The following is a 23,708-nucleotide window of genomic DNA, read 5'->3' as shown; positions in this document are numbered from 1 at the left end:
ATTTTTGTAGTGAGAAAGCTGTTCTGAGATCTTAATTACAGAGATGGATTAATTTCTATTTCCCTCCGTGCATCTATTCCATGCTGTGTTTAGGGAACTATTGGAATATCTAGGAATTACAGAGAAAGCATGGACTAGAGTAAAAGTCTTGAAAAAACCTGAATTTGTTATGTTATTTTTCCCTTTTATGTTATTATAAAATATTTTTCAATCAACAGGTCTGCTTTCATTTTTATTGACTAACCGGAAAGAGCTGATAATAATATTCCAGCACACTGTTAACCATGAAATCAAGTGGTATTTGTTTCCAGAAGCTGGTAAAATTGTGGCCTGGTTTTAGGTTCCATTAGCAAAGGTAAAACAATCTCTGACCTGGAGGCCAGCTTTGCATACATCTTTTAGATCTCTAGCACATCTGCTGATGTTTTTTCCATTTGCAGTGGTGGAGAGGGCTTTTAGTCGGTAAAATCACTCTCAGGCACAGAAGTTGCACAAAGCCTGTGCAGCATGTTGGATGCAGGCCCAAGAAAAAGGAATAAATTCTTTCTTGTTTATTACTGGCTTATTTTGATAAGTATTCTCATTTCCTTATAAGCTTACACCTTTAAACCAGGTCCTTGCTGAGATGGAATATGATACGTCCAACAGCTGTTGCAAAAAGCAATGGAGTGCTGCTGGTAAGAAGGAAATAACATCTTCACAAGAAACACAGGTCAAGGAGGCTGATGAAGGAGGCGTCAAACTCAGAAAACAGCAGAAAGCTCCTGAAGTGTGTACATCAGAGCACAGCAAGACTGAAAGGAGCTGATGCCTGGAATGAAAGAAGAGAAGAGTAGGAGAATTTAGCCAAAGGGACAAGCAAGAAGCTAGAGATGGGATAAGGGAGATGCTCCACTGATCCATATAGTTTTCTTACACAGTGTCTGCTTTGGAAATGGTGAAGGAATTAATGTCGAAGGAAATACTCTGCTCAGCAAAGCTCCAGGAGCACCAGCTAAGGACCTGGCTTATTGGTAATCTATATCTATGCATTAATAAATAGGCATTTTGTCTCTGTTGAGTACAGTGCCATCGAGTGTTTTAAGTAGTTAATTAGTTTGCTATTAAATAGGCAAATATATTATTCTTTTATGGATAGATGGCAAGACTAGAAATATAGTTACCTTTTGCAAAACAGAAAGGAGATAATTTCATTGAATAATTTAATGATCTAACTTGAAACCTCAGGAGCTCTAGAGGTTTGGAGGTTGCTTCTAGCCTAACAGCCACAGCCTGGATGCTCAGCCTGCTGGAAAAGCTGTTTCTCTAGATTAGTTTTTTGCAGAAAGATCTTATGTAAATGACATATTTAACAATATATGACACAGTTCTTAATTTTTAAGGGGTTTAGATCCATCCTGGATTAGATAAGAATTTTTTTTTTCTAATGACTTTAACATTTAAAATTTGACTGTTACATATATAAATTAATTAAATAAAGCATAATAGGAACATTCAACAATAGAATGGGCTTAGGACTTTCTGTTATTGGTTCTCCCTCAACTCTGTTCAGAATCGACTTATATACAAAATACTTGGTAAGGCTTTACAGCAGCCACCCAAGAAAGATGTCCAGAAAGATAACTGATCTCAGAGAAGACCTTCTGGCATATTTTACAAAGTTTTGTAAATTGAAATGAAACTGTGACCCACAGAAACAATTGTTGTCTGGTGGTTTCGGGGTTTTTTTGCAAGCTTGAGTGTATTTACAAAGAGGAAATTTGGAGAAGAGTATCCATTACTAAATGCAATTAAAGGGGAGAGAAAAACAACAGCAACTTACTGCAATTCTTGTAAAGAGCTTTGCTGAACTCCTGGGAATAGAAGCAACTGATGCTTCTGGTTCCAGAATGGTTCTTAATGATCTTATTCTATTCTCTGTTCTTCTAGTGAACTTCCCTTGATTCTAAAAATCATCAGACATATGGACACTTTTGCAGACAAATGAAGTGGAGAAGCAAACTCTGAGTGCTTTTCAGTCCAGGCACCTTGGAGGAGGAATATCTGGCACCAAATTCCTATAGATCAGAGGGTTTTTACTGAGACTGGACTATTTTGTGGAAGACGGGATTTTTTACAGTGTTTGTAAGTTCTGCATGTATATTTGAATAGCATGGTTGTTAGTTATTTGTAAACTCTCTTTAGTATTTATTATAAGTTGTGATGTGGTTAGACATTCTGTCAAAAATATTTCCGTATCTCATTTATTGTATCGAACTTCAATGTACATAGGATTCAAAGAGTTCAAGTTGGTCACGCATTTTTTAGGACAATTTTTTTTTTTAAAGAATCCTTCCACAGAATTTCAAAGGTTATTTCCCTTGCAAATTCATGCTCATGAGGAAATGCGGCTTTGTCTTCATTATCAAAGATATCAACATTATCAACAGGGTTTAGAAATGAAAGCACGCATAATGACTAAACCAAGTTTGAGCAAATTGCCAGGGAGACAGGATTGAATCTATTCTGTGGATTTTATTATTGCACCTATTCTGTGGAAAAAAAGTGATTCCATTTTGCATAGCCATCTCTCTGGTGTTTTTGGCTCAATCCACATTTATTTAAATAAGACAAAAAATTAAAATTTTACATGACTGTATTCTCAGTGTATTTTTTTCCATTTTTTATAAAACTATTTTCATAACTTTTTCACTGATGTAACTGTTTTTCTGTATTTTTTAGTTTCATATTCCAAATGAATATTCCAATTTCATATTCTATATATAATTTTCTATTTATAGAACAATTACGTTAATAACATATTATGTTATTCTTTCAGAGTGATTCTAAGGACACAAAGAACTTGAAAGGTGAGCTCAGAGGCCATAAGTGAGTTGAACTGCAGTCATTAGTATTTCATTTATAATACGCTGTTTTGCTTCCAGTAACCCTAAATGTGCAAGTTTCCAAATTGAATCTTTCTTTACATTTATGTGGTAGAAATTATAGAAAAATTATAGAAAATGCAAATGCCTGACAAAAGTTTCTTTTGTGTCCTTCTTGCACAGGAAAATGTAAGTGGCTCTTAATGTGAATATTAACTAGTTCCATAGAACTGAAAATCTAGCTTTGATATACAATGTACGTTTGCAGGCAGCCCCTCAGAATATTTTTGTGAAGAGAAGCAACCTTGAAGTGTGTTTATGATGTTGTTTTCACACTGAATGTACAGAGAATATTACTGACCACTGTAATTCAGTTTACAGTTGAAGACCTTTTAAAGATTATATAATACTCCTGTGCTCAAAGCCATAAGAATTCCAAGCAATCTAGGATTTTGAAGTATGTTTCTAAAGCTGTTCAGCTCTCTCTAAAAGCCAGCTATGCAGCAGTTCAAATATGATGCAGTCCGGTCTCCACTGCTGCAGTTCCAGAATATTTTGCATTCAGGGGCATGAAGAACAACGTTATTCTGATTTAAAAAATTTGATAAGAAAGCAAAACCAAAACCAAACCAAAGCCTGCTCTACTTTCAGTATAATATATTTGTTAACTTCTGTCAAATTCTTTGTGGTTGCGAATCAGACAAGATCAGACATGTGGTCTTACAGTCATCTCTTATCTGTGGTAACCTTTCCCTTTCTGTTTCCGTGTCTCACGTTTGAGGTGACACTCATCTCCCAAGAATCACATGCCCCAGTTTACATCTAGCACTGCTGTAACTCTGTAAAGCCATTAAGTGGTATTTTTCCTATGTGCAGGAAGCCCTCTGTGCTCAGCATCGTTGAGATACGGTTATGGCACAAGCAGGCTTTTTGCACATGCCTGATAAAATTCTGAGAATATATTGTGGCACAAAACAGTTAGAAAGTAGAGAAGAAAGCCAGAGAGAGTTCAGGGTTTGAGATTGTTCAGGCTTTAACAAGGATTGGAGGAGGATGAGGCACTAGTTCTAAGCAGAAATGGTCAGCTCTGCAGTGAGGTGGCTGGCAAGCTCTGGGACACTCTGGCTTGCTTTCTCCATTCTGAAATGGGCAAGGGCAGTGGGGACAGTAACAAACACCACGGAGGTAATGACCTACTAAACTGTCCCAACTCTGGGCGTAGTGAATATCTGTCTATCTGTCTTGCTTCTGGGATGAGAGCAACCAATCCATTCCCTGTTGGTTGGCCCCGTAAAGTGCTGACTTGAGGTGTTTGTGTCGTTCCTCACAGACTACCTGCTTATCATGTCTTCTATTCTTGGGAAGATGAAGAAATTTGGCAGTTCTGACATGGAGGAATCTGAAGTGACAGATGAACACACGGATGGGGAGGATTCCACGCTGGAAACGCCTGACAGCCTCCAGGGTACACCCAGCAACAAGGTGCAGCCACCCAAAAGCAACATCTTTGCAAGACGTGGGCGGTTTGTGATGGGGGATAGTGACAAGGACATGGCTCCCATGGACTCCTTTTACCAGATGGATCACCTGATGGCACCTTCTGTCATCAAATTTCATGCCAATTTGGAGAGGGGGAAACTTCACAAGTAAGTTTGCCTTGTAAGATTTCGTTGTAGTCAACAGTTTGACAGCTGCAGAGCAGCATTTATTCTCTCCACATGAGTGTGACCATTTTTTTCTGTTTCACTGTTTTCTATGCCAAAATAAGGAGTGTTGCATCTGACGGTGACAATAGCTGTTGCCTCTTGGCATCTCTTGAAAATTGAGTCCACGGATATCTCACACAAAATTAGTGGTAGGCCTTAATTCACTTGCCTGAGACTTGTTCAGTGAATGGACATCACTCAGAATGAGAACATGGGATTGCCTGGTTCCCAAGCCTGCAGTTGAAGTGTCATGCTTCAGTGTCTCTTTTAAGCCTTGTTCTCAACTTTTCAGCAACAGACACATAATTTTATCAGGACAGTTGCTTGCAGACTTTCTTGATCTTGTAGATTTTGCAGATCCATCTATACTACTCTGTAGTGCTTACTACTTCGCATAGCAAATAAAAAATATTATTCTGGTAGTTTATAAAAAGTCTGCTAAATGTCTGACTTTAAGTAACTGAAATTTACCCTTGTTAGGCTCCTATCTACAGATTCCATCACAGGCTGTTCAGAAAAAGCTTTCAAATTTTATGACCGCAGAAGGATCTTTGATGCTGTAGCCCAAGGCAACACAAGGGACCTGGATGATCTGCTACTCTATCTTAACAGAACCTTGAAGCATCTCACAGATGATGAGTTCAAAGGTACCCTTTAGTGTCACATACCTTAAGTTTCCCTCGTTTTCTTCCAGTAGTGCTCCTGAGATGAAAACAAAAAAACATAATTCTGTTAAGTGTCTGCAGGACGTGCTCTAATAGCCACTACTTCCCTAATGATTGGGCAACCCATTGATTGTAAGGTTAAAGAAAAATTCAGAAAAGTCGAAATTTTCTGTGAACCCCTGGATGAGTTTTCTTCTCTCTTGAAAAGAACCTCATTAATTCCTGCCTGCCTGGGAGGAGCTGGTAGGTTTGTAATCACTTCTATATAGCTGCAATCTTTTTGTGTTATAGAGCCAGAAACTGGGAAAACCTGCTTACTGAAAGCCATGCTGAATCTACATGATGGGAAAAATGATACCATTCCCTTGCTGCTGGATATTGCAAGGAAAACGGGAACTCTGAAAGAGTTTGTTAATGCAGAGTATACCGACAACTACTACAAGGGTAAGAGAAACAGCTGCTACAGTGAATACTCTTGGTGCTAAGGCTGAAGACAAGGTTAGGCAAGGCTCTCAAATAGTTTTCTGCATGAAGCCTTATGCATGAGGATGCAGCACCCCAAAGTTCCAGTGTGGGATTACCCACCAGGGCATTCATGCTAGGGCAGTGCTTTGTTAGGTGCAATATTCTACCATTTTTGATATACAGTGATTTAATAGCAAGCTCAGGGCACTTGCACTTGCTATCTGTGCCATCTTTTTTTTGTTCAATTCTAGAGCTTTTTAGTCTGAAAAGCTCTTAGTTCTACCATCTTTAATGGACCTGGATGAATTGTGGTACCTGAAAGCTCTCGGTCTGTATTAACCGTTGAAGATTTCTGTCTGATGAGTGTCTCCGTAGGCCAGACTGCACTTCACATCGCCATTGAAAGAAGGAACATGTACCTGGTGAAGCTCTTGGTCCAGAATGGAGCAGATGTTCATGCAAGAGCCTGTGGGGAGTTCTTCAGGAAAATCAAAGGGAAACCTGGCTTTTATTTTGGTAGGGGTGAGCACAGTATGGGCTTTATTGATTGAGTTATCCTAGCATTATCCAAAGTACAAGCTGTTAAATAATCCTGTGTATGTGGGACTGGAGGCTCAGAAGTACCAGACGGGCTGTCCTACCACTTAGTCCAAATATTTACTCCCAAAGGCTGAGATTATAAAGAAACACAGTTGGTAGTCGATGATGTTCTGTGCGAGCTTGATGTCTGCATCCCTTTGTTTTCTGGGCACTGTATCCTTTAAAAGGTTGTTACCTTCTGTTAGCTGTCCTTTCAGTGCTTTCTTAAGCACTGTGTTTCTGTGATGCAGTTAAACAAAAGAAAATGTGATTCTAACAGCTATCACAGGATTTGGTGCTATATCAGATAGAGAAATTCACCTCTTCTCATGATGAAAGATGAAAGCAACATGATCTTCTTTCTGTTTATGCATGTGTCGTAACGGGCTTTCTGACTACTGATTCCTGTTGCTTGCCCATAGGGGAGCTGCCTTTGTCCCTGGCTGCCTGCACCAACCAGCTCTGCATTGTGAAATTCCTCCTTGAGAACCCCTACCAGCCAGCCAACATCACTGCTGAGGACTCCATGGGCAATACGGTCCTGCATACACTGGTGGAGATTGCAGACAATACTAAGGATAATACCAAGTTTGTTACCAAGATGTACAATAACATATTGATCCTTGGTGCCAAAATTAATCCAATCCTGAAGCTAGAAGAACTCACCAACAAGAAAGGGCTGACTCCATTAACTCTGGCAGCCAAAACAGGGAAGATAGGGGTAGGTGAGCAAATGTGTTTAACTGTCCCATTACTGTATCAAGTTATACGGGGTACATGTAAAATGTTGATGAAGGCCAGATTTTATCACTGCTTGTTGTTGGGGCCTTTTAGTTAAGAGGATCTGGTGCTGCAGTTCAACATGCAAAACTGCATAGTCCTTAAAAGTTACAAAGTGCGTGCATGTCTGTGTCCAGCTGGCATTATTATTATTCATAAACCACTGGTATGCAGGGCAGCCCAAGTGGAAACAGAAAGTGGGTCTCTGCTATCATCTGAACCACTAGAGGCCTTGTACTTTTGACTGGCTGATATAACTCATCTTCTGGCAGTCCCCATTCAAAATGACTGTATGCTCAGAGATGTGTAACATACATCTCTGCTTTTCTCTTGCAATTTTGAAACAGATAGTGGCAAGTTGTAAGCGGTATCTGTATCTCTTATCTCCCAGCATCTAGTGAGAAAATTAATTGTGTTTACTTCAGACTTTGATCTCTGTAGTGCTCCAGTGGTTTGACTTCAGCACAGTTAAACTAGGGAGAAATTAGCCATCCTGGTTTGTGGAGACACTGAGGAACTAGAAGTCCATTAGTGCTGAAATGTTGGTTGTATTGTTTTTTTTCAATTAGATTTTCGCTTACATCCTCAGACGAGAGATCAAAGATCCTGAGTGCAGACACTTGTCTAGGAAGTTCACTGAATGGGCTTATGGACCTGTCCACTCATCTCTTTATGATCTGTCCTGTATAGACACATGTGAGAAAAATTCAGTGCTTGAGATTATTGCCTACAGTAGTGAAACACCAGTAAGTATGCACCTCCTTGGCATTTTATTTACAGGCTGGGGCACTGCTGGGGAAGAGCTCTGTGTTCCACCCAGTGCATTTTTTTCCTCATTTCTATAAAACAACCTCCCTTCCTGAGTTTAAGGGTACTATGAAGATGAGTATCATTTGCTGTTTTCAAAGCCCAGTACATACTGGTCCTGTCAAGATTCTCTTCTTTCTCCTTTTGCTCAGAACCGTCATGAAATGCTGCTGGTGGAACCCCTTAACAGGCTGCTGCAAGACAAGTGGGACCGGTTTGTCAAACACTTGTTTTACTTCAACTTCTTTGTCTATACCATGCATATCATCATCCTCACTGCAGCTGCTTACTACAGACCTGTAGAGAAGGAGGAAAAGGTATGTTACTCCTGTCATATATCAAGGGAACCACCCAGCGCATGATATCCTAGATCTGCATCCCATTTGAATGTGTGCTCCTACCATTAGGATTTTCCTCTTTTCTGAAGGCAGGAGGGAGATTTGATACTGCTTGCTTCCCAGTCATGCCCCCTTGCTGCAACACATTCAGAAACTTAACCCATTCCCCTAGAAATGTAGTTGCTTTCAGCTGCTGGCAAGGCCAGGTCTTTCCTATTCCCAGTTCTGCTGAACACATCTATGTTCCTGTCTTACACAGCCTCCCTTCACATTTGGTCACAGCACTGGGGAATATTTTCGAGTGACTGGAGAGATCCTGAGTGTACTGGGAGGTCTCTATTTTTTTTTCAGAGGGGTAAGATATTTGAAACTTTTCCTTCTTGCTGTTTGGGTAGGTGTGGGAGAGAATCCAGCATGTCTTTCCTATTCATTAGCATTGGCTGCCAAGATAATCCATGTTTTAGTCAAGAGGTACAGATCTTTTTCCTTGGCCTGATTAGGAGTTCTTAGGTTACTAATGAGCCCACAGGCTAAGATACAGTTTTATCTATTGTATAAAAAAAAGACTACCCCTAGAAGTCAGTGTGCTTCTCAGCAATTAGCCTGGCCAAAGTTTAAGAATGAGGTATTGCAAATAGCCAGGCTTCTATTAAAGATTGCCTGTTTTAGCTTAAAGTCCCCCCTGCTTCCTCTTGGCAGCCAGTGGAGAGTGTACAGTGAATCACAGGTCCAGTGAATCCACAGAGACCGAATAGGTGGTTGTCTTCAAAAGACATCAGATGTAAGAGAAGTCTAGTGTTACTGGAAGAGTCCTCCCTAGATCTTGTGCCAGTGTTGGTTTTGAGCTGTTCTTGTGAGATGCTTTATAGGTACCAGTCCCCTCGTACAGGTATCAGTGCTTAGTTGATGCATTCACATGCGATACTTAATCCTTTGATGCAAATCTGGTCTTTGTTCCCATTTTTTTCAGATACAGTATTTCGTGCAGAGGCGCCCATCGTTCAAGACGCTGATAGTTGACAGCTACAGTGAGGTTCTTTTGTAAGCCCCAATGTCTTTGATTGCATTCAGCATGAAACAGATGAGTGTGTGAGATCTGTAGCTTTGGCTGAAGCCACTTATAATAAGTAGTTGCTTTGCTATAATTTCCGGGGTCTTGACAAAATACTTGCCAGTGGCTATCATAGCACTTCGGTCTGGATCAGTAACCTCCTTTGGAGGTAAAGCAAATGAAGTGTCTAGAAGTTTGGTGACTGTGTCAAGCAGCAGAGTTAGAAATAGATCTCTGAGTTGGGCTTGCAATTGAGTGTGTATGCATTGGAGGTGGAGAAATCCTCCCTTTCCTAAAGGGAGCTTGGCCTCTCCATAATTTGGGCCTTTTCTCTTCCCAGCTGGAGTGCAGATAAACAGGGCAATTTCATGGGTCTGTGGAAAGAGAGGGAGTGCTGAAGAAATGAGTGTTTTCAAGGACTCTTCTTCCCTCTAGTCACAAGGAAGAGCAGGAATAGGCTACAGAAGTTTGTATGTTGTGAAACTGAGGAGTTTGCAAGAGGAACTGTAGGATTTGAGAAGGGAAAGAATGAAGGGAAGAGAGGAAGTGTCTGCCAAGGCTCCTTTGTGTTTTAGAGAATCCCTCATTCTGCTGTATACTTTGTGGGGCTCCTCTGTTCCCACCACCTGTGGCCAACTCGGCTCTCTGCATTCAGACCATGCTTGTCTTTCAGCTTTGTTCACTCCTTGCTCCTCCTGAGCTCTGTGGTGCTGTACTTCTGCGGCCAGGAACTGTACGTGGCTTCCATGGTCTTCTCCTTGGCGCTGGGCTGGGCTAACATGCTGTACTACACCCGTGGCTTCCAGCAGATGGGCATTTACTCTGTCATGATTGCCAAGGTCAGTCCAGTGAGTAGGTGATGAGGGCAGTAGAGTGCTCAGATCAGGGCACTGCTGCTGACAGCCCCATTTCCAGGAGAGAAGTCGACATATCTACCTCCATGATGCCACTGGGAAATATTATATCACTCTACTATACTTGGCCATTATTTTCTGAGTGACGTAATACAATTTAAGTTATGTAGAAAAACCTGCTCCTCATCCATACATTTTATAGCAGTTTTGATATTATTATTACCTGCCACGCTTCAAAATAACTACAGTTGTATAGGCATGGATGAAAGTAGACTGAGAACAGCGCAGACTGGTGTGAAATGGCACAGCTTTCTACCAGCTGGAAAATTCTTTAGGTACAGTTTAAACGTTACCAAACTGAGCAATTAGCTAGGAGGCAGTAGCTGGCTAATAAACCTCTATATATGATTTAGCCAGCTAGCTGAAGAGGGGAAGAAAGATGAAACTGTCTTAATGTGGTTTATACTCACCAAGATGAAACTATTTGGCATGCATATGTCTTTCATATGTGTGTAAACTGTTGCATGAATAACAGAGAAAAATGTTTTCTGTATTAAAGTTTATTATCTCAGCAGGATAACAGTTTAATGCATGAACAGCCAGTTCATAGCACATGCCTTCTTGAGCTGAAGCAGTATTTTCTACCAATTTTTATTGCATTTTATATTCAAATTTTAGCAATATAAAAATATTTTGTTTCCATGTTACAGATGATCCTTAGAGATTTATGTCGCTTCATGTTTGTCTATCTAGTATTCCTCTTGGGATTTTCTACAGGTAATACCATCTTTGGAGTTACTTTTTATTATCTTAAAGAATGTCAGAAAATTTCATTTTTCAAGTGACTTAGACTTTTTGTTTCCAACTATAAACTAACAAATTAACCTAATTACAAAAAAATCTCTTCAGAATAACAATTATGTATAGTAATTTCATACATCTTTTCATCCCTGGGTCTCAAACGGCTTTGCAAAGCCGAATGTAAAAACAGTCATCTTGTTCTATATAGATAAAACTGAGACAACACCTTCTGAGAAGGTGTCAGTTATGGGGAATATTTTATGGAGCAATTTCGCTGGGGACAATGCACCATGAAGACAACATGTCTTGTCTTTATGCTCGTTTTCATTGCTTGCAATGGCATTATGATCTCAAATTGTATTTTCATCCTGCATATGTGATTCCTCTTTTGCAACAGCTGTGGTGACTTTAATTGAAGATGACAATGAGGGGCAAGACACAAATAGCTCAGAATATTCCCGATGCTGCCATATGAAACGAGGCCGCACGTCCTACAATAGTCTGTATTATACCTGCTTGGAGCTTTTCAAGTTCACTATTGGGATGGGGGACCTGGAGTTCACAGAGAACTACAGGTTCAAGTCTGTGTTCGTCATCCTTTTGGTTCTCTATGTCATCCTTACATACATCCTCCTGCTCAACATGCTTATTGCACTGATGGGGGAAACTGTGAGCAAAATTGCGCAGGAGAGCAAGAGCATCTGGAAACTCCAGGTACATTGGTTCTGTGAGGCCGCTACCCAAGAAAGGGTGTGGGGAATCATAAGAAATTTCGGAGAGAATCTTTAGGAACTGACATGTTTCTAAATAACAGGTCACTGCTTCTTTCTGATTCCCCTGAACAGTTCCTAAAAAAAGTATATTAGTTCCTTTTCTTTGCATATTTGATGTTTTGCCTGAGCAGATGTTCCCAGTGTTCCACAGATGTTCAGAATTTAAGAAAATAAGTACTTTTCTAATTAGACAGAATTATTTGGGCTTTTGATGATGGAAAATCCTGATCAGACTATGAAGACAGGGATTATGGAAAGGGGAAAACAATCTTTACCAGAATCTCAAAGGCACGTCAGTTTTTGTTTGAGGTAAGAAGAGGAACTTCATAGTTCTAATCACAGGGCAGTAATTTGGCATTTTTAATGACATATTAACAGAGGGCGATGTTTCAGAGATGGTTATGATGCCTGCTCTAAGATGGTGACAATGAAAGCTCAAGGTTTTTAAAACAAAGGGAGAATCTGGGGTCTGTGTGACTTTGAAACAGCAGCCTCTCAGTGGCCTGCTTTCTTTTACCTAATAGAGAGCCATCACAACCTTGGATATTGAAAACAGCTACTTGAACTGTGTGAGGCGCTCCTTCCGGTCTGGGAAGCGAGTCTTGGTGGGGATCACACCTGACGGCCAAGATGATTACAGATGGTGCTTTAGGTAAGCTGTTTGTATGTCAAATGAACAATCTTTTATAGACAAACAACATTCAGGTATCTGGTAATGGGAAGCAGAACTTTACCCCTGGAGCACTCCTCTGAAAAGTAGTGCCCTAAGGCTGTTTACAGTAGTCAGTTTAATCTGTTTTCTGGGTCAGATCTGAGGCTTGAGAGGTGGCAGTTTGTGATATAAACTCATCCTGGAGTTGTTTGGTTGATCCTTAGACTAGCTATTGGTTCTGTTGTTCTCTCCTTAGGGTTGATGAAGTGAACTGGTCCACGTGGAATACTAATCTGGGCATAATCAACGAAGACCCTGGGTACTCTGGGGACCTCAAACGAAATCCCAGTTATTCTATTAAGCCTGGCAGAGGTGAGGGTTTCAGGGACCTAAATCCTAGTCTGGGCTACACACTGGTGATAGAAGCAGCATCGATTAATTGTTAGAGGACAGCCAGTTTTATGCACTTAATGATAATGGCAGTAGCTAAGTTAATGGCATTTTCAATCAGCACAAAATGTAAAGGATTAAGTAGGCTCATTATTCACATAGCAGTTTTACTCTCTGGAATAGAAGCCCCATAGATTCATCATCCTGATTATAGATTTTACGGGGCAGATAATATGTGTAAATCCTGAGAAGTTGGAACAGTGTATGATGGCAGCCAAGTCGCCAAGAAGCTGCTTTGGACGCCCCAAACCCTATAGTTTGGGAGCTCATTATCCAGCACAGAAGTATTTAACTGTATGATCAATCTCTGCTGTACTTGCCAGCGGAAATATGGAAAACTCATGGAACAATATGGGGAAGAAAACCACAAAGCCCTTTCTTCCTGCGTTTTTCTTCTGCTTTCATCAGCTTCCTATTTAAACCACTTGTATATTTTCTTCTGTTTCTATGGAGGGGGGAAAATTAACCATTCTTTTCCTTTTTAGTTTCAGGGAAAAACTGGAAAACATTGGTTCCACTTTTAAGAGATGGAAGCAGGAGAGAAGAGACTCATAAACTGCCAGAAGAAGTAAAATTAAAACCTATTTTGGAACCTTATTATGAGCCAGAAGATTCTGAGACGTTGAAAGAGTCACTTCCAAAGTCAGTCTAATCTAATTTTATTTTTAAGAAGAAGGTTAATTCTAAGTGCCTATGTTGGTCCTCACAAGCAGGACAATTAGAGCACTTCATTCAAAAAGACAGGGATTTATGGAAAAGGTCAGAGGACTTAGGCAATTACTGTGTGCAAGGATTCATTAAGTATGCTAAATAAACTACTTGTTATTTAAGTTCATGTTTTCATGGTTATTTTTAATATAAATCTGCAAGAAACTGTCTATACTACTTTGTTTATATTGGTTAGATATTTGCATCTAGGCGGTCTCATAAAGTGTTAGAAACAGTTCCCATAGTTGCATTTCTTTTTTTGTTTTGTTTTACAAATAAACACATTGAGAATTTCCCACACTTCAGAGCTGTCTGTAAGCTAGTCATTTTTTAGTGGAGATTTTTTCCCAGTCTTCATCCGTTTGTTTTACTCTTTGAAAGTGCTCTCATGCATTTCAGAGATTCGAGCTGACATCTTCATTATTAGCTAACAAGAGCTTCACTAAGTTTTGCAGGTTGGTGCAAGAGGCCAGTGATGATGGATATTCTGTTGTTAATAGGAAAATAACAAAAGCACCTATCAAAAAATTGTATCACTCTACAACCTGAATGTAACGGATTTCATACCTTCTGTCTGCTTTTAGATTCTTTTTCTTTTAAAAAGTATTTTTGTAAGCAGCTGTAAGCAGGCCCTGGTTTTGTGGCTTCGCAGCCTCAAAAACTAACAAACCAAACTATTACGAAACTGGAGAAGGACTCATAAGAGAGCACTAAAAGTCACCAAGAGCCCAGAGATATGTTCCTGTGAAGAAAGTTTCTTGGAAAGGAGATAAATAAATGGGGACACAGTGAAAGAATAGAAAATAATGAATGATCTAGAGATGTTGTTATTCTTTTCTCATAACACAAGAACAAATATACTCTGTGAAATTTTAAAGGTTGAATAGTCAAAATCAATGAAATAAATGTTTCTCTTACACTGTCTGAGTAAACTCCAGAATTCACAGTTATTGTTACCGAGGCTAAAGGCTTAACAAGATCCCCAATTTGACATTTATTTAGATAACAGATGAACTTTGCACAAAGTAAGAGATAGTGGTTATAAAGAATATATGTTTCAAAGGTCAAGTGTATAATAATGTATAACAATAATAATCTGGAAATCAGAAAGTTTTTGTTCTTGACTTTGACAGCAACAACAGGAGGAAAGAAATCTATTGCTGCAAATCCATCTGGCTGGATTTACAAAGAGAATATCAGGAAAAATATCTGGAGAGAAAATAGGCAGATGTTACCAAACTACAGATAGGAGCCCTGGAGAGAGAGGAAAGAATAGGAGGAACTTTGGCATCCTCTTGAAAAGTGGCTGGACAGAAAGGAACTAAAGATAAGAAAATTTGTCTTATAGACAGCGGCCCAATATTTCAAGTGCTGGAGCTGTGCAGCTGTGCTGGGCTAGAAAAGGTAAATTGCTTTACCTCCTTTTCTTGTTACGTATCACTAAAGCACTTAGACTTAACAGCCTTTACAGCACAAGTACAGTGTGCATATACAAGTATCCTTAAGCCAACAAGGTTTTTAACCATGCGTTTCAGTTTGAGCACTTGCACTGTTTCTGTGGATGCGTTTGAAGTACAGTTGTGCTAAAGTGCTGCTGTGAAACTGCGCCAGAGTGCACAGCCTTTGCCAGGGAAAGCCCGTCGTGCTTGGCCTGTGATGCATCCAAAGGCTGTGGTCAGAAAACATTCACAGGAGTCATTGAAGTTGAAAAGTGGTACGCTGGAGGCGTCAGTAGCAAATTATTGGGAAAATTGGAAATCAAAGACATAGAAAATTGAGCCAGCCTTTGAAAGATAATTTTCATTAATACATCCTGTAATTTTTCTGCATTTAGTAAGATACTGAAACATTCACTATTCTTAAAGAGAAGCAGTTAATATATTTACATGCAGACTGCCCTTCACTGCTAACACTGTTAGATGAAGTTTTGGGTTGTCTGACATCACTACTTTAACTGGGGTCAGGATTTCTCATCGGGTACTACAGCAATATATTTCAACAAAATCTTCAAGCATCCAGCTGCTTTATTTGAAATAGTAGCACCATCTAGAGGAGTAATAATTCTTGTTTCTTTTGTTAACATCGTTCAGAACAAACATAATTTTATGTTTATAGCATTTGTAGGGTATAACCAGGGAAACTTGCCCAATGATTTGAAAGAATTGATTGTAAAAAAAGATCAGAATTTAAACCAAACAAGCTCTGTCTCTGGTGCCCAGGGAAACCACAAAAGATGTTTAAAGTAGGCATGTTCAATTTCATACCATTACAAAGGTGTATCTCTAAACACTTGGTAGAAGTCTCTAAGCCGTACGTTCCACTCAAGACTTCATTATGCTTCACACTGAACATGGCAAGAGACAGTCCATATGTAAAACAAGTACAGCTAGGTAGGCAAGACAGGCTGAGACAGTGAAATAACTTATTATTAAAACTATTAAGAATAAATGTAGAAAGGGGCTGACCAGAAAAGCATAGTTGATTGTCTCCATGCCTTTGTGTGCCAGGGCAAATTTATGCTTGAAAGCACACCAGGATCATGATGTAGCTGGAAAGCATTCATGAAATTTCTGTATTCCCTGTGAGGGATCTATTTCTCATAATTATAAGCCTGTCTGGAGACCTAATCCATTGCTTAAATTACACCTTGATTTACATCAAGTGCCTATCCAGAAGGAGTGATCAGGTGCCCTGCGTAACCTGAACAGAACATGGACCTCTGCCTTCCTGTCCCTTTCTGCTCCAACGAGATTACAAAGACTGCAGGGGATGACTTAATAAAAAACTGAAATGCTATAATTCAGAGTGAAAACATACATCAGTATAATGCTGTGGTTAGAAATGTAAATGCCCGATATTTGTGGGATAGGGTGGTGCTGGTGGGTTTTTTGGTTGCATTTTTAAAATCCCCTAGTCTTCTCTGGGAAGCAAACAAACTTATCCCACTTTTCTAGAGTAAGTTATTACAAACCCCTCGGAATTTCCAGCTATATCATCACTGAGTTACTGCAATGGGCAGAAATTTTTTTCCCGCATCTGGTGAGGTATAGCTTGGCAGTGACTCCAACCCGCTGTCGTGCACATTTTTTCAGACTCAGCTGGCCAGGGCTCTGGTTGCCACAGTTTACTTCCTTCACCTTCATTCCACCTCGGTGCATAGAATTGCCCTTGGAAATCAAGGTGTGTCTCTGTTCAGGCAGACTGGGTGGGATGCCTACGAGGGACATACTTGTTCTGAATGGACAGAGAGTACAAATACTCACTGTCACATCGGAGGGCTGCAACTAACCCCCAGGGAAGAGAGGTGGCTTGTCAGGAAGTGTTTGTCCTTTGCTAGGACCAACACCTTTCTATTGCTGCTGCTAGACATCTCCACAGGCTGAGGAGGAACACGGCTTTGCAATAAATTGTCTTTACTTGGGTTGTTTTGTAGAGGTTCTGCTCACCTTGGCAGACATACTTTGCATGGTCTTGCAGAATCCGGGTCTTGGGCACTTGGTGAGTTTTTTAGTTTGAAGTTTGCATAATTATTTCAAACTGAACATGGTTAGAAACAGTATGTGGTTCCCATGCTATTCCTTGAGGCTTGCAGGTTGTAAAAATCTGTCCACTCGCATTAATTTGTGTCCACACTAAGTGCTTAATATGAGATGATCAGGTTCAACAACTGTATATATCCACCAGCTCCCAATAACCTCACTAGCTCAAAAGCAAAAGAAATGAAGGGTGTTGATGTGCTCATCTCCTCTCTGTGGGTGACAACTGTAATTATCAATGACTGCAAATGTGTGTGGGATAGGAGGTAGCAAGAAGAGGCGAGCTGGACGAAGGTGAGTTGGGCTATACTTCACTGGGAGTTGAAAACAGGCTGATGAACATGTGGAAAAGCAAAAATGCTATCTCGGTATTTTACAGAGTTGCCATACCCAAGATGCAACTTTTCTAGTCAGCCATACAAACTGAACTGTTGTGTCTTTCAAACTCCAATAATTTCTGAATTAGGTGAGAAAAACATACATCCTACCTGAAAAACTTGGAGCCACACAGCATGTTATTTGTGTGCACTGATTGTGCCCCTTGCAACAGCTGGCACTGGAGTCTGAATAGCCCTTGTCCTAATTAAACATTAATGCTAATCTCTTCTCAGGCAGCACATTAGTAGTTTTTCGTGGGGTCCACGGAAGACACCAGGGCCCACAAGAGGGCTCCCACGCCATGTGCAGGGATGCTGCCTCCTCCCTCTGGGGTACCCTGTAACTGACTCGCCCCAGGAAAGCCCCTCTCTCTCAGATGCCACTGCCCTGCTTCGCTGCCTCTGATCAAATTCATTATGCAGAATCGTATTTATCTTCGCCAAATGCCAGCTAATCTTGTCACTCTTCTGTGGCATCTATATCGCACTAGCACATTACTCAGTCCTACATCTTCGCTGGAGTCCTCAGTACTCAAAAATCCGCAAGGTGTATACCCAGTAAGTGCTGCTGCGCTACAAAACACTGGGGATCCTGCCAACCCCATAGCCTTAAGGGATAAAGCCAGTGGTCTCAGATTCTGATGTTTGAAGTTTTCAGAACCCCGTCAACAGAAGTTTTGTACAATGTTTTTGAAGAAACTGTTGCGGTAAATCTTCCAAACTCGAAAAAATCCACGTACATTAAAAATCCCAGATAAGCTGATGTTCAGAGCAACCCACTGTCAGCCTGTGTCTTGGACATTTAACACCAGCTTCTATGTTTGGGTGCATTGGAGAGAATCCTCTTGCAGTGAAGGATACTTCTTACAAGTCTTTCTTGCCCCATTAGGCAACAGGCATGGATTTACTAGGGCCTGGGAGGAAGAGGTCTTAATTGGTGCTGCCAGATGCAGGCTAGACATCCTGGGTCTTCTTGATGTGGTTATAGGGCTCTGAAGTGCTTTCCATCACCCACACCATGAAGACTGGGATTAATTCTGACTCTGGAATAGTTTCCACAGAGAAAATATGGACCCAATTTCTCCTACATCAGATGTTAAACTGTACAAAGCACTTCAAAATATATGGTGGAAAATCCCCTCTGGGAAGGAGGAGAAATCAACCAAATGACCTCATTGGACTTCACTCTTTGTGGTGTGTTTGTGATACTGTGGCAGAGCTACATCACTATTAGTAACATTTCCTGTTTCAATATGCAGGCAATGAGTGGGCATAAGGGGACGTGAACATTTACAGAATCACCAAGGTTTTCAGACTTCATCATCATCCACAACACTACTTCTCGGTCATTGTTATAATCAGCGCCTAAAATCAACAATTTAGTCACGCGAATGTTGATATGAAAACTCATGTCGCCTGGAATTGCCATGTCAGCTGGCTTCTCCACAGCCAGGAGAGCAACTCCCAACTACAGGAACTGGAAGGAAGTGTCCTACTCACTCAGACAGTAAGAGCAGTTTTAAGCCACGTCACTAAGTCAAAGTAATTTGTTTCCAAGCAGACATAGTAGGTTTAGCCCAGAGAGTTTCTCTTATTCCAAAGGAGGATGCGGATAATAAACCACGTAGAGAAAAGGGACCATGTCCTCAGTTCCTGCTAGTCAGGGGGGAAAAGCCAAGAGTGTTTAATTGGCACAGAGGAAGACACAAAGATGACAATGAGACAATGCCCCTCATTACCAGAAAGATATAGAAAAGTGGAGTTTAGAACTGGAAATAGGTAGAGCGTTCTCAAGAGACTGATTTGCGAGAACAAATGGAAACAGCTATATCTTAGCTAAGCACTGAATAACAGAAAATCGAAGCATTGACAGAGGAGATGATTTGCATAATAAAAGGGGTTTTAATGAGAATAATGAGTTGAAATTGAGATGGAAAAACCACACCCTGAAAAGATCTCTCTGTGGGGCACATATGATGCCCAAAGAACTGCCTTTGGAAACACTGGAAGATTCATTCAGCCCACGTAAGCAAATATATCCAGTGCCATCCTGACTGCAGCAACATGGGATCTGCAGGTTTTAGCTGTCTTATTTTGGAGAACCAAAGTATCTGAGGGTTTATTTCAACTGGTATATGTTTCACCTTCAATTCTGCTTCACTTATTTCCCAGAAAGAGCTTGACAAAAAGTGGAAGAGGCCTGCAGGGACTTTATTTTGTTATAGTTAGTGAATGTCTCATATGCTGCTACAGTTGATGCAAAGTTTATTTCTCAGTGTGAGACCTGATAGTGGGTGAATTTTTGTTCCCCTCATATTTTTTACAGGTCTAACCAGATGTTTGAAGGGGGAAGGGGAAAAAAATATTCCTGCAATTTAGATGGATAAAACAGATAAAAATATTTTCCTTATAAAAAGGGAGGTTTGATGTTCTTGAAATCAGATGGCTGAACTATTAGTTCAACCTGAAATTGCTATAGCATTAAGGTTCCTCACTGGTTTTGGTGATCACCCTCCAAAGACTACTTGAGTCAAACAGTGACAGTACAGACTTGAGAAAAAGGTGGGGCACGCTTTCTTCATGGTGTATTCCTTCAGGCATGTTCGTATTGCTTAATTCTCCTGTGCTGCTAAGCGTTACCAGAAACTATGCACCACAACTGAAGATTTACCGAGGGTACAAACTCACGCCAGAATAGTTGGAGAACAACCCTGACCTAGTTGGGACTGTGAGGCTCAGAACTGCCAAGCGAAGTTTGTGCTTTGAAAGACCTCGATGAAGTGTTACATGTTTCACGCAGGAGACAGGGCACCCTTCTGGTGCCTCTGAAGTGAGAACCAATAGAAGTAAAAAGTGCCTATCTTGTGGTCTTAAAACTGGTTTTATATTTTCCTTAAAACTGAAGCCTCAAAAGGTTGCATACCCATGTGAGCCTCCCCCACGGACCGTGCGTAGCCTGTGACCTACAGCATCAGCAGACAGCATAAACACTCAGGACAGGGACAAGAAGTACCCAACAGCCCACACATCGATGGAGTGATGAGTGGCAAAGGCCTTTGTAGGTTTGCACTGTTACTTTTTGCCTTAGGAGTGGCAGGGGACACTAACAGTAGTACAGATGGAGGAAAAGACACAGGAAAAGAGTGACAGTCATTCTTCCCATCTCTTATTAATATCTTGTGCTTATGCAGTTCCCTGGAACTTTGCCAAGGGAAAAGAGAACTATAACCTGAAGTCAAATACTGATGCCACTTACATGAAGTTGATTTTTACTGCACTGATTTCAGCTCGTTCAAGACTGAGGCCGCCCCTGCACAGGGAAGTGGCCACAGGTGCAGGAATTAGAGAGATTCAGGTGGAAGTGAGTGCATTATCAGGTGAGAAACAGTATAATAAGGGAAGAAGGGAGGTTGCTTTGTTTTTTTGGCAAGGCAGGTGTGGATAGAAGCTGAGAAAGGATTGGGCTCATCTCTGTTCTTTTTTTTTTCTCTTAGGACATAGATTAGAGTAGCCTCTCTGAGCTCTAGCCATGGTTTGGCAGGGCCCTGCTATGGTAGGTGCTACTCAAATACAGAGTATAAAGGTCTGTGTTCCTAAGGTTAGCTATAGAAAGAGTGTCACGAGCAGTGTTAAGCATTGTGATAGTCAGGAGTCTCAGGGCATCAGCACTGAAGCTGGAGAAAGCTGCTTGAATTGGGTCCAGAAAATGTAGTTTGGAGGAAAAGAAAGAATTAGGGTGCCTGCCTATTAGGTCATTTTGACAGTCCCAACAATAATGCTGTTCCTTCAGCATACCAGGCTCATCTCCCTTTGTTTTTTTTTTTTTTTTTCTGAGCAAAAGAATAAGCTGCATAGTGACATAGTTGCAGGGAATATCTGTGTGATGGGGGCTCCAGTTACTCTTCTCTATCCTTTTGTGAATGGGGCTGTTCTTTTATGTCAGGAATTTCTGAGTAATAAAATCTCCAGGCATGTATGTTATGCAAATGTGCATAACAATATTGCTAAAGAGGCTGACTTGTCCCTGCAGTCTGGACTGTACCGACTGGTAAGTGATATCCCAGTGTTTTCCTGGAATGATTTTCCAGAAGGCTGTCTCCTGTTAGGTGATAGTCACACTTATAGGCTACCTCATTTCTCTGCTGCTCAGCTGCAAAAAACAATCTCTTATCTCACAGATTATGAGCATAGTATTTAAATACTTGCAAGTGCTATTCAGTTGTCTGGAGCGGTGTGAAAATCTTTTTGTATGTGTATGTAGCAGCACAGAGATGTGATCCTAGAACAAGTTTAACTTTGAGTGGAGGGATGAGGAGAGCATTATATCAGAGAGAAAGCTGCTGAAGCTATGCTCTTAAAGAGCAGGCAGGAGTAGGCTACTTTAATTCTGCAAGCTGCAGTCTCTGAATCTGATTATGTTTGTTACTAATTACTTGGGTATAGCACAGTGTGTATGTCCAAAAGTGTTAGCATGGTAAAAACAAACTCAGTACAGACTTTTGCTGATCTTCAAAGTCCGTTATTTTTCACCTCTCAGAGTAAGAATAGCTAAATAACTAGTGAGAAACAGAAAATGTTTTTTCAACATAATCTATAAAACAAGGAATGATTTGGTGAAAAGTCAAGTATAATTATTAGAAACAGCCTAAATCACTTACAGAACTGACTAAATGTACCCATATCTCTAAAATGGGGAAATGCTAGCATGCATATTAAAAGAAGCTTTTTCATCTGGGATGATACTTGTATTGAAATATTGTGAAAACAGAAAAGCAACCTTTAAAAAGCAATGTGCATCTCTGAATTCAGGTAGAATTATATGTGATTACAGACTTCCATTCTTTTGTAGGGGAGAATGAGAGGCAGTAACACTGATCTATTAAGCACTAGTTGTTGCACTATTTTTCCCATATAAATTTTGTGTAAAATGCCCCGTGAAGGCAAGTGCTAAGGATTAAGGTCAAGCTGACAATTTAAGATGGGATGACATATCTTTTTGCTGCTACAGTATTTTCTGGGAATATAAAAAAGATCAGTTGCAATGGAGACAACTGCTTATCGTAACTGCCTGAAGAGAAATCAGTAACGTGAAACCTCTCAATGCTGGGGACTGAATATTGACCAAGAAAATCTGACTGCTAAAATCAAGAGTTCAATATTAGCAAGCAAGACAGTAAGATCAGGAGAGCTTTGCCTTCCTACAGCATCACCCCCTGCAGAACAGCTGCAGCATTTACGCTCTCTGAAAATACCAGACTGGCAGCAAAGCACCTTCTGAGCTCTAGTTGGGGCAGCACTGTGACCATACTGTTGTGACTTTGCTATTCTCTCCTACTTCCTTCCTTCTCTCTATCCGGCTAAAAGTTAGCTGGAAAAACTATTGGAAAATTATAGTATCTTAGCCATTTTATCATACCTTACAGAAGTACATCTTCATGTGGCTTTTCCACATAAAGTACACTACTAGCATTAAATGCATGCACATTATTTTTAAACTGTAGTCTCTAGGGGATATCTTCTTCCCACTACAGATCAACAACTCTGAATCCTTTTCCACAGAAATAAAGGGAGTTTAAATGCACTTTTTTCACAGTGAAAAATCATGGAAGACTCTTGTGAATCAATTAAACACTATGCTCAGGGGAACTGGGCTGCTACTGGTAGTTGGCATGCCCATGCTTTAATGCTGAAGCTGTGGATTATTTTTAAGGAGCTTGGGGAACGGAATGCTGACAATAAGTAATTTGCAATTATCCTTGCTGCTACGTGTTAATGTTAAAAATGCTTTTTAGACTTAGTGACTCCCTGTTGGGGTACTGAAAATCACAGAATTAAATATAAAACCTGAATAACTTTTAATGCAAGTTTGACTGGGATCATGTCACGTATCAGCGGAACAGAAAATGCAGCTCTGACTCGCTGATGTCAGATGGCAAATCTCCAAATGCTCAATCCCTCCCATCTGGGGTTTCCTTCATCTTGTTCATTTTAGTTTCTAGTGAGTCTAGCACTTGCTAGAAAAACAAAATAATGAATGCCAAATAGGGCTTCTGATGCTTATTCGTACTGTGCAGACTATACAATGCTAATGTTTACAAGTAATTTTTCAGAGGAGATGCATAGTTATTAATGTTCTTGACCTTTATGGCATCTCTGTTAGTAACTGAAGCAGCTGGTAACTGTTGTAAACTCTAAAATGTTCTGCACAGCCACGATAGACCCTATTGCAAAACCCTCCACGGCTTCTGAAAAATGCTAGCGTTGTCAGAAATCTCAGGGCGGAGCAGGTCTCGGAACATAAA

The 23,708-nt window shown here is 40.4% G+C and overlaps 1 protein-coding gene across 3 annotated transcripts; it reads left to right on the top strand.

The window, feature by feature from the left end:
- The first annotated feature begins 224 nt into the window (after positions 1–224).
- On the top strand, positions 225–13,698 carry TRPV1 (transient receptor potential cation channel subfamily V member 1). 3 transcript variants are annotated; one of them, XM_063340425.1, is made up of 18 exons: positions 225–1,013; positions 1,930–2,124; positions 2,819–2,849; positions 4,195–4,510; positions 5,051–5,217; positions 5,527–5,679; positions 6,076–6,216; positions 6,702–7,000; positions 7,629–7,805; positions 8,019–8,183; positions 8,464–8,559; positions 9,175–9,245; positions 9,929–10,094; positions 10,820–10,886; positions 11,308–11,624; positions 12,208–12,335; positions 12,592–12,707; positions 13,271–13,698. In XM_063340425.1, exons 4-18 carry the CDS (start codon positions 4,209–4,211, stop codon positions 13,435–13,437), a joined length of 2,532 nt encoding a protein of 843 aa, XP_063196495.1. In that variant the 5' UTR covers positions 225–1,013; positions 1,930–2,124; positions 2,819–2,849; positions 4,195–4,208; the 3' UTR covers positions 13,438–13,698. The 3 variants fall into 3 exon arrangements, 2 of the variants coding, with proteins under 2 accessions (XP_063196495.1, XP_063196494.1); XM_063340424.1 differs by having other exon boundaries at positions 6,076–6,222; XR_010071880.1 differs by lacking the exon at positions 13,271–13,698 and having other exon boundaries at positions 6,076–6,222; positions 11,308–12,335; positions 12,592–12,610.
- Positions 13,699–23,708: the final 10,010 nt, after the last annotated feature.

This window comes from Chroicocephalus ridibundus, chromosome 7 (genome assembly GCF_963924245.1).
Source record: "Chroicocephalus ridibundus chromosome 7, bChrRid1.1, whole genome shotgun sequence".
Classification (NCBI taxonomy): Eukaryota; Metazoa; Chordata; class Aves; order Charadriiformes; family Laridae; genus Chroicocephalus; species Chroicocephalus ridibundus.
This window is presented reverse-complemented; position numbering and strand designations above follow the sequence as displayed.